This window comes from Macaca fascicularis, chromosome 7 (assembly GCF_037993035.2).
Source record: "Macaca fascicularis isolate 582-1 chromosome 7, T2T-MFA8v1.1".
Classification (NCBI taxonomy): Eukaryota; Metazoa; Chordata; class Mammalia; order Primates; family Cercopithecidae; genus Macaca; species Macaca fascicularis.
Window position 1 is genome coordinate 58,008,098 of NC_088381.1, and position 17,706 is coordinate 58,025,803.

General features: G+C 44.3%; 1 protein-coding gene across 10 annotated transcripts in view; it reads left to right on the top strand.

The window, feature by feature from the left end:
• Positions 1–17,706, top strand: part of ARNT2 (aryl hydrocarbon receptor nuclear translocator 2) — a 203,601-nt gene that overhangs the window by 147,221 nt on the left and 38,674 nt on the right. For all 10 annotated transcript variants that reach the window (XR_010588193.2, XR_012415246.1, XM_065548283.2 and 7 more), the window contains 4 exons: positions 3,593–3,669; positions 5,053–5,187; positions 7,808–7,882; positions 15,681–15,832. Coding sequence is in view for 8 of the 10 variants with exons in the window: in XM_065548283.2 (XP_065404355.1) it covers positions 3,593–3,669; positions 5,053–5,187; positions 7,808–7,882; positions 15,681–15,832 (439 nt within the window). In the remaining 2 variants the exon portion in view is untranslated. The remainder of the gene's footprint in view (positions 1–3,592; positions 3,670–5,052; positions 5,188–7,807; positions 7,883–15,680; positions 15,833–17,706) is intronic.

Here is a 17,706-nt window from a genome sequence, read left to right on the forward strand (position 1 = left end):
TCAAAAAAACCAAATTGAACTTGTCACTTCAAGGAAAACAGTTGACAGTATTTGTTGTCAGTGATAAAATTCAGGTTTTCTAATAAAAATTTGAGTTTTGGAAAGCTTGTGTCTGCCACCATAATTTTGACCAGTATCTATAGATGTTTCTGATGAGATACATAGTGGTATTAACGAGTGCGATATTTTAATGTTGTGTAATGCAATGTGTCAACGTTTAGAAGGTCTGTATAATATGGTGAACTATTATTTTCCAAATGACCAATACATAATATGTAAAATTATGTAATGGGTAAAAGATCCATCCAAAGTGTTAGACAAACTAGCCTATTTTAATATTGTATTGAATGTTACAATATGACAGTATGAAAAATTCATTCATATAGTTTTGGATTTTATATTACAATTAGCCTTTAGGAAACTACCCCTTGTCAAGACTTGGAAAAATACCAAAGGAGAATATACTCAGTATTCTGAAAAAGCTTCTCCCTTTTCTCCCTTTTCTCCCTTTTCCATATCTATGTGAGGCCCTGTTTTCTTCATATACCTCAACTAAAACAACATATTGTAACAGATTGAGTACAGAGCAGATACTAGAATCCAGCTGTCCATTATTAACCAAGGCATTAAAGAGATTTGCAAAAATGCTAAACAATAATTGAGGGGTGATTACTTAATGTGATAAATGTGTGTGCATGCGTGTTGTATCTTAGTCCAAAAGGTGGTATTTAATGGAGAAAGCCCTGAGACATTTCCGCTAAGATCAGAAACAAGGCAATAATGCCCACTATCTCTACTACTATTCAAAATTATAATAGACTTATTATCCCATGCAACTAAATAAGAGAAATTAGAGGCAAAAGAATGCACAAAGAAAAAGGAAAACTATCTCTATTTTCAGATTATATAATAGTACACCTGGAAAAACCTAGTGAATCAGTGATAAAACTGAAACAAATAATTTAAGTTAATATATGAAAATAGCCTTCATATACATAAACAATAAGCAGAGGATATAATGGTAGAGAAAGCCACATTGACAATAGTAAAAAGGGGATTAAATAATTAGAAATAATTTTAATAAGTACACAAAGTACAAGTATATATGAGGAAAATTTGAAAACACTCCTGAAAGACACAAAAGTAGGTTTAAACAAATGACAAAACATCCTTTGTTCTTGGGAGGATAACTCAACATTATAACTTCAGGAGATGTCAGTTCTCCTGAAGTTAATTTACAAATGTAATGTAATCCTAATAAAAATATCATCAAGCTGTTTTATGGAGTCAGATAAGTTGGTACTACCAAAGTTCCTGTGGAAAAATATACCTTCAAGAATAGCCAAGAAAAAATACAAGGAATAGTCCTTCCAGACATTAAAACATACAATAAAGCCTCTATAATTAAAATGGTATGGTACTAGTTCCTAAATAGACAATTGGCCAGTGGAATAGAAGAGACAGTCCAAAGTTAGACCCAAACGTGTGTGGGAATTATTTGATAAAGTTGGCATCTCAAATCACTGCAATTTAAGAAAATGTTGATGGGTCAACTGGACAGCCATTTAGAGAAAGATAAAATTAGATTGATATCCCATAACTCCCAAAAGAATAACTCCAAATGGATTAGGGATCCAAACGTGAAAAATAAAACCATAAAAGTATCAGAGGAAAGCAAGGGTGAATTTTTCCTTAAGCTTTGTGTAAGAAATAGCTTTCTAACTGTGACTCAGACTCCAGAAGTAATAAAAGGTTGATAAATCTTACCACATAAAATTTTTGAAATTTTTAAATCACCACAAAGTCAAAAGACAGGAGACCATCTGGAATAACATATTCATAACATATGCCACAAAGATTTAATATCCCAAATACAGGAAACTCTTAAAAATGGACAGGCAAAAGATCTAAATAGAAAAATGGGAAAGAGACAGTAGCAGACAATTCACTAAAAAACAAGATATAAAAAATGGTCCTCAAACATATGAAGTAATGTTCAAACTCACTCATAATTAGAGAAATGCAAATTAGGACAACACTAAGAAATCATTTATCACCTGTCAGACTGACAAACATTAAATAACGTGACAGCACGTTATGTTGGCCAAGACTTTGGGGAAGCAGACTTCCTATACATTCCTGGTGGGAATGCAAATTGGTGCAATCCTTCTGGAAGAAAGTTTGTCAAAACAAAACTACATATGCGCTTACCTTTTGACCCAGCAATCCCACTTCAAGGGATCCATTCCAAAGATACACTTCTGATGATAATAAAACACATATGCACAAGGTTATTCATTGCAGCATTGTTTCTCACTGCAAAATATTGGAGTCATCTAAATGTCCAGTATTTAGTGGTTGAATAAACCATGGCACTTCAATAAGATGAAGCACTGTGCAGTTATAAGAAAGAATTAAGGAAGAGCTGTATGAATGCATACGGAGTGAATTCCAGGACATACTATTCAGTGAAGTAAGCAAAGTCCAAGAGTATTTACAGTACACAGCTCTTCACAGAAGAAGGAAGAGGACATGAGAAAATGTACTTGTATCTGCACATTTGTGCAAAAGAAATGCAGTAAGGATAAACCAGAAATGAAAGAGACTAGTCACCTACAGAGGGTGGATGGAACAAGGATGGAAAGAAGACAGGAATGTAGTGTAGTGGGAGTGACATTTCTCTGGCTCACAAAACCATGGTAATGTTTAACATGCCTTTATCAATGTCTGGAGTGAGGGGCTGTCACTGTACTTGTGTGACTCTATCACTGTGAACCCTTGGTCCAACCCAGTGTGGAAATATTTGCGTTAAGTGTCATGCAGTGTAAAAGGAAATTTTCTACTTAACAGCATTTGCCTATGAGGTATCAAAAAGGAATGCTTGTTTTCACTACAACAGTTCTAACCAGCTACAGATGTTCAAGAACTTTGCACTGTGAGGGACCCCAGATACCAGACCCACACTGGACAAAACAGACAACTGTTTTTTAACCCCAGTGAACAATGAGGATTGTTTTAACCAGTTCCTTTCTATCTGGAGCACTAGCTTTCAGTGCATAGCATAACCATCACCAGTGTCTCCTTTCTAGCCCTTAAACAACCCTGACTTTCCCCCACAAGGAGAAACACTGGTTGTGCTCCCTTGCCTGAAAGTTAGTAACCAGCTTCAGTGGTTTTTACTTGTGTTTCTTTTGCCTGAGATGGTCTTTGTTTCATTCTTTGTCAGCAGATAAGAGAGATATTTACATAAGCTGAAAGACCCATATTGGCTTCTTACTGAAATATCCTAAATAAACGTTTTGTCCAAGTTGTACAAATGTACAGAAGAATTATTTCTATTTCATCTTTCTTAATTTCCTCTGCATCATCCACAGAGGGAGATGATAATGTACCGTAAAATTGTCAAAAGACATCAGGCAGAGAGAGAAGCAGGAACTGAGTGAGGAACTGGTTAATTCATTGGCTGGCTTCCCAGCCCTGCATGGGCAACACTCACTGTATTTTCGATTGCTTAAATAAAATTGTGGACATTTTTCTTCTTTCCCATTCACCTTGGGCATATTGTTGATGACACTGGTATTTCCCATTTCAGGAATGACCATACCTGAAGAAGATGCTGATGTGGGACAAGGCAGTAAATATTGCCTCGTGGCAATTGGGAGACTCCAGGTAAGAAAAAATTCATAGCCTTTTTAATCTTAAATGAAGGCTTATTGCCACAAAGTGCAGAAGACAGTTGGTTTGGATGCCTATTCTGATCACCTGTGTTCTTGGTATTTGTTGGGTTTCGTGTCTCACTCTGTGGGACAAGGCTGAGGCCAAATCTAGAAGAGAAGGGGACTGTGAGCTGCAAGCAGAGTTCTTGCTGAGCTGAGGGGTTGCATCAGTTCATCCCCCATGCTTGTGCCAGTTGCCATGAACTTGCATTCTGCTCACATCACATCCCTGCTTAACCCCCTTGACTGTTTCTCCAGGGTCTATGGGATAAAGTCCAAGCTCATCATCACAACCCCATCTCCTTCCTTTCTTCCTCTCTCACATCTTGTTCCCACACAGCACCATTCCCCTTTCCATAAACCCCCACCTCTGGGGGTGTTCACATGCTGTTTCTTCTGCCTGGTATTTCCTTGTTCCCCTTCTTCTTCTTTCAATATTCCTTACCCTCCTTATCTGCTCATCTTTCAAGACCCAACTAAAATGTCTCCCTGATCTTAGTCTAAATCAATCCTTCTCTCCTCCCTGCTCTCATAGCACTGAGCTCTACCCTCAGTTACTCTTCTTTCACTGTCTGTTGCAGGTAGTAAGTTGAGTGCATGCTCATCCCCGCAAGCTCCTCAAGGCCAGGGAATGTGTCTTTTATTGTGTAAAAGTTAAATTTGCTCAATGTCTGGCACACACAGTAACTACTCATTCAACTGGACTGTTCGTTCTCCCTAGGACATTGAGGGTCTTCCCCATCCCGAAGAGGAGAGACATACTAGACCTGGTTCAGATACACTAATCTCTCATGTCCCTGGTTTCCTAGTTCTGACCATTTTCAGACAAATGAATAGTCAATTTCATCCATGTATGACCTACGCTGGGTATTGCTTGCACATGGGTGAAGAAAGAATATTTGGGTAAATTCAGTTCACAAATATATATGCTCCAAGTATTTTAACTAGTTCCTTAGGCTCATTTGTCATCCTTAGTAAAGGGAAGGTAGGGGAAGAGAAGGGGATTAACATTTATTGAGCACCAACTTGAGCAATTGCCAAGGTTTAACATGCAATATCCCTTTTAAGGCTCACAAACATCCTATAAGATTATAGGTTTTATTATTCCCATTGGTTGATGAGGCAACTGAAGTTCAGAAATGTAAAGAAAGTGGCCAACTGTTACAGTTAAAGATGTGATCAGGGATAGATATTTGAACACTTTAGGGTCATTGTACTGACTGACATGGAAAGATCTTTGAAGTGAAATGCACATGGATTACTCTTCTCATCTCTGTCACCATCTCCAACTCATCTCTGTCAACACCACCTCAACTGTGGATTTTCCCCGTCCCAGGTGACCAGCTCTCCTGTATGCATGGACATGAATGGGATGTCAGTGCCCACAGAGTTCTTATCCCGGCATAACTCTGATGGAATCATCACATTTGTGGATCCAAGATGTATCAGTGTGATTGGCTACCAACCCCAGGTCAGTAGATAGTTTTGAGCTCATGGCAATTGACTAGAGATTTAATTGTTTTAAAAACATTCTTACCTCATTTGAGATACAACACAATGGCCATGTGGAGAAACATCATAAAGACCAATATACCCTGCCTGCATAGAATGATAGATATCCTTCCAAGGCAAGAAAGGACATTGTAAACACCTGTGCCACTTAACATGGACTCTTTCTTCTTTGCCCTCGCTGTTATGTTTCTCTAGTTGATTTTTCACAAACTGGAGTTAAGATGTTCTATTAAAAGGGACTCTCTTATTAATTAATATTCATTACAAAGCTCATTAATGTGGAAGACTCTGCAAAGCCTGGTAAAGATGCCTGCCTAATTTTGCCTAACCTCTTGTTTCTCAAGTGCATTTGGAAACCTTTTTTTATATAGGTGGCACGTCTTTAGGTCTGTGTTCTAGATTCTTTTAAAAAGTCAATGTCATGAGAAACAAAAAGGCAGGAGCAATTGTCCCAGATTAAAATAGATCAAAGAGATAAAATAATAATATGCCACAAAAAGGCCTTAATTGTGTCCTGGGCCTGAAGACAGATTGATAGAAAATTCATTTGGGAGACAATTGAAATGTTAATATGTACAGAATATTGGGTGATGTCATTGAATAATTATTGATTTTCTTAGGTTTAGTATAGCACATGATAGCACATTGTCGTTTTGTAAGATAATCTCATTTATTTATTTATTTATTTATTTATTTATTTATTTATTTTGAGACGGAGTCTCGCTCTGTTGCCCAGGCTGGAGTGCAATGGCCGGATCTCAGCTCACTGCAAGCTCCGCCTCCCGGGTTCACGCCATTCTCCTGCCTCAGCCTCCCGAGTAGCTGGGACTACAGGCGCCCGCCACCTCGCCCGGCTAGTTTTTTGTATTTTTTTAAGTAGAGACGAGGTTTCACCGGGTTAGCCAGGATGGTCTCGATCTCCTGACCTCGTGATCCACCCGTCTCGGCCTCCCAAAGTGCTGGGATTACAGGCTTGAGCCACCGCGCCCGGCCTCATTTTTATGAGATGCATGCTAAAATACTTTGAGGGGAAGTGCCATGATGTCTACAACTTAATTTCAAATGGTTCAGTAAGAAATTAAGTATATACATGCCTGTGTATGAACATATACATATATATGAAGAAGGAAAAATGCAAATGTGATAATATATTAATAATTATTGAATATACATAAAGGATATATAGCAGTGTATTGTAGTATCAACTTTTTTGTAGATTTAAATTTATTTAAAAAATAAAAAGCTTTTTTATAAAGAAAAAAGATGTTTATTCTGAGGAACAAAGTTTTGAGATATGTATATATGAGTATTTTAATGGCATGTATATTTTAGGACTAGAAGCAGTTCAAACTAGAACTATTAGGACCCTGCATATGATTCTGCATGTCTAGATTTATGTAAACCTTGGGATTCTTGGATGGAATAAAGGGAGAAATGGATTTGTTTCCAAGTTCACCCCAACCTCTGATGGCAGCCAGACCCATTTATCCAGTGGCACTTCCCATGGGCATCCAGTTACTTCTTGGCACGCAGATAGGACTTCCCCTCCACTGCCAGTGTCAGCATTCACTTAGGCCATTTGCCGATTTGGATTGCGATCAATGAGTTAGTTTAAATCTTTTGCTGTTTAAAACACTTCCTGACCAGGCATGGTGGCTCATGCCTGTAATCCCAGCACTTTGGGAGGCTGAGGCGGGTGGATCACTTGAGGTCAGGAGTTAGAGACCAGCCTGACCAACAGGTGAAACCCTGTCTCTACTAAAAATACAAAAATTAGCTGTGCATGGTGGCAGGTGCCTGTAATCCCAGCTACAGGAGGCTGAGGCAGGAGAATTGCTTGAACTCGGGAGGCAGAGGTTGCAGTGAGCCAAGATCGCGCCATTGCACTCCAGCCTGGGGCACAAGAGTGAAACTCCATCTCGAAAAATAAAAAACATAAAATAAATTTAAAAAATACACTTTTAACTGGACCACTTTACTACAACACTTTTGAAGTTATCTGTAAACAGTTTATCTTATTCTGATCAGTTTCATTGTGAAACACATTTTTTTTTGGACTAATGCTATGTCCTTTGAATGTAGCATAGACTAATGATGGTAGATAGTAAACAGGCTTTTAACAAGTACAGTTATTTTTTGATAACCTCATTTCTTCAGCCACAGGAGAGCTACAATTTCCACATTTAAATAATTCCAGTTTTCATAAGCAACACATCTGTCCTCAGGCTATTATTTTGCTTTCTTTTTATGTTATTAAAATATGTTTATTGCAGTTTGCCTCTCCAAGACAAATAAAAATAAAATTGCATTCTGAAGCTACTGATGTAGTGCCTTAGCAAATTAGAAATTGATATTGAGCATGCCAAAGGAACTTAGAATGAATACCAAGAAGCCAGTTCCCTGATGGCTCCCAGGAAAATTTTGCATTCACTTTTTTTTCAAATCTGGGGTGGGACAGGCTAAAGAAGATGAGTTAAAGGAGATGTTAAAGGAGATGGAAATGAACAGTTGTCTCACAGTGAGTATGTAAATAATTACAAATGGATCTGGGATTACTAAAGCTTGTCTCTTTTATTTAGGATCTTCTGGGAAAGGACATTTTGGAATTCTGCCACCCTGAGGATCAGAGCCATCTGCGTGAGAGCTTCCAGCAGGTACATACTGCCAGTGCCCACTTAAAGCTGATGCATAGTCTGGGCACCTGTGGATGTGGCTGGCAGGACATTAGTCCTACTATATGCCAGGCAGGCTGCAAGGTCCTACCTGTGGCCTCACTCAGGGCCCCTGCTAGGAAGTCGCTCACAGTCTAGTAGGGAAGACAGACATGCATCAGTAAATAAGTACTATGTAATAGGAGAAGAACTCTAAAGGGTCATGAAGAAAAAGACTGCAGAGCACAGAGGCTGGAGAGGATAACTGCATGGGGAAGAGGGAGGAATTGTTCCGGGGGAGAGAACAACTGGGATGGGTCTTAAAGGACGAGCATAGAATAAATAAGTGAATATTCTAGACTGAAGGGGCAGCCCTAGAGTTACAAAAGGGAGAATCCTAAGCAGTTCCTAGTGGCTGGAGTGGCACTGGCTGACTTGGAGGAGGTGGGCAGTGGTGATAAATGAGCCTGGTACAGCCAAGTTGTGAAAGGCCTCTTAACCCATGCTAAAGAACGTAGATTCTCTCCTCAGTCATTTAAAGGTAAGTGAAGACCAGGTGCAGTGGCTCATTCCTATAATCCCAGCACTTTGGGAGGCCAAGGTGGGCAGATCAATTGAGGCCAGGAATTCAAGACCAGCCTGGCCAATGTGGCAAAACCTCACCTCTACTAAAAATACAAAAATTAGCCAGGCATGGTGACACGCACCTGTAGTCCCAGCTACTTGGGAGGCAGGCAAATAGCTTGAACCTGGGAGGTAGAGGTTGCAGTGCACGAAGATTGCACCACTGCACTTCGGTCTGGGTAACAGAGTGAGACTCTGTCTCAATCAATCAATCAATCAGCCAATAAAAAGGTAAGCGGCCGGGCGGGGTGGCTCACGCCCATAATCCCAGCACTTTGGGAGGCCAAGGTGGGCCGATCATGAGGTCAGGAGTTCGAGACCAGCCTGGCCAACATGGCAAAACTCCGTCTCTACTAAAAATACAAAAATTAGCCAGGTGTGGGGGCAGGTGCCTGTAATCCCAGCTACTCTGGAGACTGAGGCAAGAGAATCACTTGAACCCGGGAGGCAGAGGTTGCAGTGAGCCGAGATTGTGCCATTGTACTCCAGCCTGGGCAACAAGAGCAAGACTGTGTCTCAAATAAATACATACATGCATGCATACATACATACATACATACATACATACATACATAAAGTAAAAAGAAAGGTAAGCGAGGATGACTTTGAGGATTTTAGGCAGAGCAGTGTTTCAAAAAACCACTTTAGTAGCCCGGGTATGCAGAAGACACAGATGGGGAAATAACTGGAAACAAAGACAAGAGGCTTTTAAAATTGTCCAAGTAAGAGGTGATGTGGCCAGAATGTGGGCAGGGGCAGTGGGAATTTAAAATAGGGGGCAACTTGAGGAGACAGTTGTTTGACGAGTGCCGATGCTTTGGATAGACATGGTGAGGAGAGAGGGATTTAGGGTGACCTGGGAGCCCGAGAGGGTGGTCACCCTAGTAACAGTGTCATGCACATCGTGGCTGTTAGCTGCTGTGTATTGAGCACCTACTGTGTGCCAAACATATGGGAAGCCTTGTCCCATGCACTATTGAATCTGCACAGTAGTCGGAGGAGGTAGGCATCATCATCTTCATGTTACAGGTGAGTGTAGTGAGGCTTGGTGACCTAAAAGCACCTCCCTGCCACACAGGCGATGAATGAGAGAACCGGGATTCACATGGAGGAGTTGCGGCTTCCTGAGCCCAGGTTCAGCTGAGGTGAGAGAGAGAACACACCTCCTCTCTCCACAGGGCTCTCATGTCTTGCTTCAGCCCTAGGAAAGAATAGAGCAGGCAGTGTTCTATTCAAGGAAAGAGGTCCTTGAGTTACTTTTCAAGAGAGAATAATAGTTTGTCACGCCTCTGAGAAAACATGTGCCTGACATTCTGCCTTTCAAGTATCTAAGAGTGGGGCCTCTCTGACCGCCGAACCTTCCTATTGAAGGCATTGCTATGTTTGCACAAATAGACATAGGACTCCAAATTTATGCCACATATGTGGATAGAACTCTTAACCCCCGCTCCTTCCTGCACACTCTGCTTGTTCCTTTCAGAACATCACCCACTCCTGGCTTTCTTCCCATTTCTGGCCTCCTCTGCTGGTTTCTTCTCTTCTGCCTTCTTCTACAAGCCAAGATGGATGATGCCCGAGGGCTCACCCCTTGGCTGCCTTCTCTCCTCCCTGTGATGTCTCCCTGGATAATCCTACCCATGGGACGACTCCAGCCCAGACTGTCCATCCTGCTCCACACTTGCTTTTACCCCACTGGGGTAGTAGCCCACTGGGGTCTACTTGAGGGTGGACAGTGGGAGGAGGGAAATATAACTATTGGGTACTGGGCTAAACACCTATGTAACAACCAGCTGCTATGCCACACTGCCACATCAGTGCCCCACAGCCCTCAAATGCAGAATGCCTGATTCTCCTTTCTCAGCCCCCAGTTCTCCTCACGTCACCATCCACCTGTTTGCCCAGGCCAGAAACCAAGAAACATCCTCAGCTCTTCCCTCAGTCCCACTCCATACACTCAGCGCCTCCTTTCTGTCTTCTTTCCTACCCCCCTGAACCAGGTCACCCCATCTCCCATTCTGACCATTGCAGTCATTTTCTTGCTGGTCTCTCTGCTTTTACTCTTACTTTACTCCAAGCCATTCTGAAGACATAAATTAGGTTTTGCCACATCTTTACTTAAAAGCTGCCAACAGGGCATTTAGAATCAAATCCAAGCTCCTTTTCATAGCTTCATGCTATCTATATACCTGGCCCCGTCTCATCCTCATGTGGACACTACTCCTGAGTTACGCTGGCCGCCTTCTGGTTCCTTGAACATGCTTTTCCCCACCTCAGGGCCTTTGCACGTGCTGTTCCCCTGAGGAAATGCCTTTCCTTCACTCTTCACGTGACTGACATCTTATCCTTCAGCTTTCCACTCATGTTGTCTCAGGGATGCCCTCAGTGGTCACCCTACCTAGGAAAGTCACCCCAGCCTCCTTCTAAGTCCCTTGTTTTCCTTCACAGCAACTATTTCAGTTTTATTTATTTGTCCATTGGCTTGTTTGGGGGATTATTTTTTTGTCTTCCTTACCAGAACCTGACCTCCCTATGGGCAGACTTCATTACGTCTGTGCTTTTATTATTATTATTATTATTATTATTTTTGGTTTTTTTTGAGATGGGGGTCTTACTCTGTCGCCCAGGCTGGAGTGCAGTGGCACAATCTCAGCTCACTGCAACCTCCACCTTCTGGGTTCAAGTGATACAAGTGCCCCTCAGCCTCCCGAGTAGCCGAGATTATAGGCATGTGCCATCATGCCTGGCTAGGTTTTGTATTTTTAGTGGAGATTGGGTTTCACCATGTTGGCCAGGCTGGTCTCAAACTCCTGACCCCAAGTGATCCGCCTGCCTTGGCCTCCCAAAGGGCTAGGATTACAGGCATGAGCCACTGTGCCCAGCCTTCATCTGTGCATTTGATCCTCATCTTCACCACTGAGTGTAGAGCCCTGTACAAGGGTGGCTCTTAACAAAGCAATCTAAATGGAACAAAACCCATAGCAATTGATTTTCATTTTGGAAAAATGTGGAATTGGAATGGTTAAACATTGTAAGAGGATGCCTTTTTGTGCCATATGTTTGCTAACTATGTGGAAATTATGATAAACTTTGCATCATTTAGCATAGTCAGGTTTGGGTTGGTTGTGCTTCATTTTTCTGGGTTAATGGAAATGGAGCTTTAACAGTGATGGGGGCCTCCATTCTGTGCCCAGTAACTGGCCAGACCCGTTTCATTATCTTATGTAATCCTGAAACCTACACAGTAAGTGTTGTCTTCCTCATTTTTTTCACAGTAGACACTGGGAGGTGCAGTTGCCTGCCCCAGGTCGCAGAACCCAGGCCTGCCTGCCTGCAATGCATCCTAATCACGACACCACACCCCACACACAGGCCTCTCCATCCAACAGCACACCCAAGGCTTCAGACTGCTAACACTGTCAGAACCCGGGGGATTTTGAAAAGACGAAGAAGGAATTTAACATCTGATCCCACCCTGATACCCAGCTTAAGTAATTCTCACTCAGAGAGCAGCCACCACATTCCTCCAGCAGGAGGGGAGGCCGAGACAGCAATGCCGGCAGCCCCAGCCCCAGCCCCAGCCCCTGCCACAGGGCACAGTGGGCAGCGGCCAAGCAGCTGCAGGGACATGCTGGAGCACACTGTGCCTTGGCCCCGTGCTTGTGTTCTTTGGTCTCCCCACTGATAGCTGAGGTGGGGGTCAAATTTTGATAAAGGGAAGTGGCTTCTTCTCGCAGAAGCAGGGAGGTGGCTACGTCAGCTAAGAGCCAGCTCTTGAACTCTGGATTTAAACAAAAGTACTTGAATAGTCTGGACAGGAGGCCCTTAGAACATGATTGTGAGGAATTTGAGTTTGAGGGGGTAACAGGGAGCCAGCCGGGGACCAGGAAACTTGCGTCTGCTCTTGGTTTCCCTCTCCGAGCACAGTTTACCTGTAAGTCAAAAAGAGCTGAACTCCGTGGAAGTGAAAGCAGGCTGCCATCTCGCCTGCCTCCTTTCCGCTCAGGCACCTTCCACGATGAGGAAGATGATGAAGGGGGCTGTTTCCATGAAGAGCCAGGCTAAGCCAGGTTTTATGCTTGGCCTTGGCCATCTCCTGCATTGCACCTGGGTTAAGCACAGCCACGTGCATCGCCCTGGTCTGAGGGCCTGGACCATGTCACCTGTACCATGCATAGCCAATCCCCCATCACATGTCAGGTTTCCCAGCCTCCCAACATTTACCCATGCTGTACCTTCTGCCAGGAGAGCCCTCCCCACACATCTTCACTTGCTAACACTTTACCCTCTTCCAACTGGAGAGAAACCCCGTTTCTCTCCGGGAGCCGTCTTCAGATCCTGACCGCAGGCCATGTCTCCTCACCCTCCTGGTAACCCCATGGCATTTCATCTGGGTTTCTGTAGTGACATCAAGCATACTCTGTCTGGGTTACAGTTATCTACACACTGATCCTTCACCTGCTGGCTGAGAGGCTCTTTGGGGACAGAGAATGTGTATTGGCAATAGGAATTTATGTAAAGGGCTTTGGAGACAGGTAGATCTAGGCTTAAGGTCATAAGGCTTTAGGCAAGGTATTCAACTCCTTTGAGGCTCAGTTTCCAGGTTCACAAAATGCTGTTGTGAGGACTGCTTGAGACAACATGTCTAAGGCGCTTAGCCTATAACTTGGAGCCAGGAGGGTGCAGAACTGCCGGCTCCCTTCTTCTGTTCTCTTTCCACAGCTCCTAAGGCTGAGCTTCCCTTTACACAGTTCCTAAGGTGGTGCCTTCTGTGTGCTAGTTGCGTGGAGCTAACAAATTTCACACTATCTCAGGCATTCTAGTTAGAAGAAACAAACAAAAAAAGGGACCACGCTTCCTGTGCTTCCTCAGACTGCAGAAGATGTGGGTTTCAAAATGTGGACAGTGACTCCCTATGTCCCCTGTTTTTGGAGCAGACACAGAGAAGTCCCCCTTGGATGCTGACCTGAGAGGCACATGGCCTTGACCTCCAGCCCCACGAGGAAAGAGCCAGGTTGCTGTTGGGGCCGCGGACATGCCCGGCCTTACCTACTGCACAGCTCAGCCTCCTCCCCTGTGGTGTCTGGGACAGCTGCCCACCCTCCCAGAGCTCTTGGTTTCGTTTATGTATCACTCAGGGATTTCCCACCAGGGAGCTTTACCTGCCATCCGCAGGCCCAGATCTTGTCTGGCTTCCCCCGGGGACGGTGTGGAAGAGGGATGGCTATCCCCAGCTGTGGGGCCAGCACACCGTTGAGTCCCTGTGGGAAGTGTGCTCTGAGAGCCTGCTCCTTGTAGGGCTTGAGGATAGACATGGGGTAGACACAGGTGACCAAGATGTCCCTGTCCCCATGCTGAGTGCAGTCTGGCCAAGACGACAGACACCAGCGAAGAATAGACCACAAGCGTGGTGGGTGTGAGGAATGGGTGAATCAGGCCTTCCCTGATCGCAGGGACCAAGTCCCCATTCTAATCTGTGGTCACATTGTGATCTCTCAGTCAGCAAGCCCGACTGCCGTGGCCCAGAGATTTGCCAGCCCTGATCTGGGGTCTGCACATGCCTGTGGAGGGGAGAACTCCCGCTCGCCATATTTTGTCCTGGGGGGTGTAATCACACCCAGGCCTAGTCCCACCAGTCATTTATATCCCTTCTTCCATTTGTGCTTCAACCATGAGAAGCGCACCCGAATGCTACCTTCTGCGCGTATGCATGCGTATTCCGGTGTCTGGTTTGCTGCATGTGCCTGTGATGTGCACAGCAGCCCCCCACTTACCTGCTGCGATGCTTTCAACAATTTCAGTTACCAGCAGTCAACCACAGTCCAAAAATATTAAATGGAAAATTCCAGAAATAACTCATCAGTTTTACATTGTGTGCTGTTCTGAGTAGCATGATGAAATCTTGTGCCTTCCCACTCTGTCCAGCTTGGGACGTGATTCCTCCCTTTGGCCAGTGTTTCCACACTGCGTTTGCTACCAAACAAGTGCAAGAATAGTGATGCTGGCATATTGGTATAATTGTTCTATTTTATTATGAGTTGTTGTTAATCTCTTACTGTTTCTAATTTGTAAACTTTATCATAGGTATGTATATGTAGGAAACAGCATAGCATCTATAGGGTTTGGTACTATTCACAATTCCAGGCATCCACTGGGGGTTTTGGATTGGAGCCCCCTTGGATAAGGAGACTGCAGGCAGTGGGGTTGTGGCGGGGGCCAGCAGTGGCATGATGTCTGCTCACTGTAACTTCTGCCTCCTGGGTTCAAGCGATTCTTATGCCTCAGCCTCCCAAGTAGCTGGGATTACAGGCATGGGGCATGGCTAGTTTTCGTATTTTTAGTAGAGACGGGGTTTCTCCATGATGGCCAGGCTGGAGCATATTTTCAATAGAACAAAGGGGAGATCTGTGTAGCCAGAGGGACAATGTTGTGATTTGGAAGTAAGATCTTGCTTCCTGTCCTAGCTTTTCCACCAAAGTTATCTGATCTTGGATGACTTATTTAATTTCCCTGAGTCTCAGTATTATCAGCTGTAAATAAGAAAACTCATCTTACCAAACTCGTGAGGCTATTTCTGAAGCAATACATTTGAAATCATATTACAACATCAAAGTGTAATACATAGAAACTTATAAATAAATAAATAATCCATAGAAAGTGATCATTTCATTATGTCTCCTATCAGAGAGTCTATTGATTCCATTTTACAATGTTAAGCAGAGGTTAAGCATCTTGTATGTTGTGGTAGCAAGAAATAAATCTGTGAATACAATGTAGCTACATACCTGAGTGAGATAACTTGAGGGTGAGTGGAGAGCACCAAACCCAGAGTATCCTAGCAACCAAGGCAAAAAGAAAAACGCTCTGGCTTGCAGAGTTTTCATGATCTGATTTGTAAAAGCTAAATTAAAAGTCCTCCTATAAAGCAGGCATTGAATGGTTGCTTTCTCATACCGTGGTTACAGAATGACCCAAATGCAGCACCCCGTTTCACCAGGAGGAAGGCAGAGGAGTTCCCATTGCAAAACTGCTCTCCCTCTCTTACTGTCTTTTAGCCACAATGCCCCTATTCTGAGATCCTGCTGTCCCCCGCCACAACCCCACTGCCTGCAGCCTCTCCCTCCTCCCGTTTGGCACCATCCTTCCTCCTGCTGACTTCCTTCTCCAAATGTTTTCTCAGGTGGTTAAGCTGAAAGGCCAAGTACTGTCGGTCATGTATCGATTTCGCACAAAGAACCGGGAGTGGATGTTGATCCGCACCAGCAGCTTCACATTCCAGAATCCCTATTCTGATGAGATTGAGTACATCATCTGCACCAACACCAACGTCAAGTATGTACTCCACTGTTTCCCTCTCCTGGAATCCACTTGCGCTTGCTTGGGTCCAGAGCTGGCAATTTTATTTGGAGCTCTTTTCTCCCTGCCGGCTCTCCCTGCAGCTGGAAATCCCTGCAGGATTAAGAACAGAGGAGACTGTAGGTCCCCATCACTGTCTCCCTCCCATGTTCCTCCTTCTCATTTCCCTCCTGATTTGTGAGAAACAAAAGAATGAGTGATGATCATGACACTCCCTTCCCTTCAGTGCAAGGTGCTCCAGTTTCTGCTCCTCTTTTCTTCCCCCTGAGCATGGAACCCAGCCAAATGGAGCTCTGCTGGGCCGTCCCGTGTTGCTCCCTGTTGCAGCAGCTGCTTGTGCCTGGTTTCTTGGTCCTGCTGCAGCCGGGGGTGGACGAAGTGAGGCTGAGCCTCTTGACAGCTCTAGAGAATGGGACAGGTGGCACCTCAAGGACACATGACTTCCCTGCTGCCCAGCCATGGAAGCATTCCTCCCTGCCCAGGGCCCGAGGATCCCAAGATCTCTGCTTGCATCACCACTCCTATGTTCCATGCATGTTAGCAGACCTTGACCCCACCACTTCCTGGCTGTGCAACCTTGAACAAGTCACTTCCTCTCTTCACCTCCCTCATAAGGTTGCTGTAAAGATTAAAGGAAGTCAAGCTACAGGCCAGACACTGGGTTCAACTTCCAGCACAGTGAGCATGACCTTGAACAGGTCATACCTCCTCTGCATTTAATCTCAAGGATATACAAGGCCAAGGAACCAACACAAAGACATTTGGACAAAAGGATGTCCAAGCAAATGCAAGCATGTGGAAGCCATGGCCAGTGTGTCGGGAGGACTGTAGCATGCAAGGGTGTGAGATGAGGTTGGCATCTGGAAAACTGTCACCATGTCTCGCCATCATAGTCAGTGGCTCCAGCATCCACCATTTTCCCTGGTTCAGCACTCGGTTGGGGGACCTGTTTCCAACCCTACCACCTCCTCTTCCTCATCTGCTGACATCCCTTCTCAGTAGCCTCCCCGGAATTCTGAAGCCTCCAGGTGGTCACCACCGCCTACTGGCACTCTCAGAACTTGCCTGGCTCTGCCCTCTGTTGCCGTCCCTGAGCCCCTCGGATTTGGGAGTTCCCATCTGGGCCCCACAAAGTAACCTTCTTTCCAGGCAACACCACCCTCTGAGTCCTCAGCCTCTACCCTGCTCCTGGGCCAGAAGTCACAGAGCTGGACAGATGAGTCCATGCAAGACCTCTCAGGGGGCCAATGACCTGGAATTTGTTTTTAATTTTAGATTCAGGGGGTACATATGCAGGTTTGTTACATGGATATATTGCATGATGCTGAGGCTTGGACTTCAGTTGAATCCATCACCCAAGGAGTGAACATAGTTCCCAATAGGTGGTTTTTCAACCCTTGCCTCCCTCTCACCCTCCCTCTCTAGTAGTCCCCCCAGTATCTATCATTCCCATCTTTATGTCTATGAGTACCCAATGTTTAGTTCCCTCTTACAGGTGAGAACACGTGGTATTTGGTTTTTTGATTCAGCATTAATTTACTCAGGATAATGGATTCCAGCTGCATCCATGTTGCTGCAAAGGACATGGTTTTGTTCTTTTTAATGGCTACATATTTTGTGGCATTTATATACCACATTTTCTTCTTCTTTTTTTTTTTTTTGAAACAGAATCTCACTCCATCACCTAGGCTGGAGTGCAGTGGCACTATCTGGGCTCATTGCAGCCTTAACTTCCTGAGCTCAGGTGATTCTCCCACATCACCCTCCCGAGTAGCTGGGACTACAGGCATGCACCACCATGTCCAGCTGATTTCTTGTATTTTTAGCAGAAATGGGGTTTTGCCACGTTG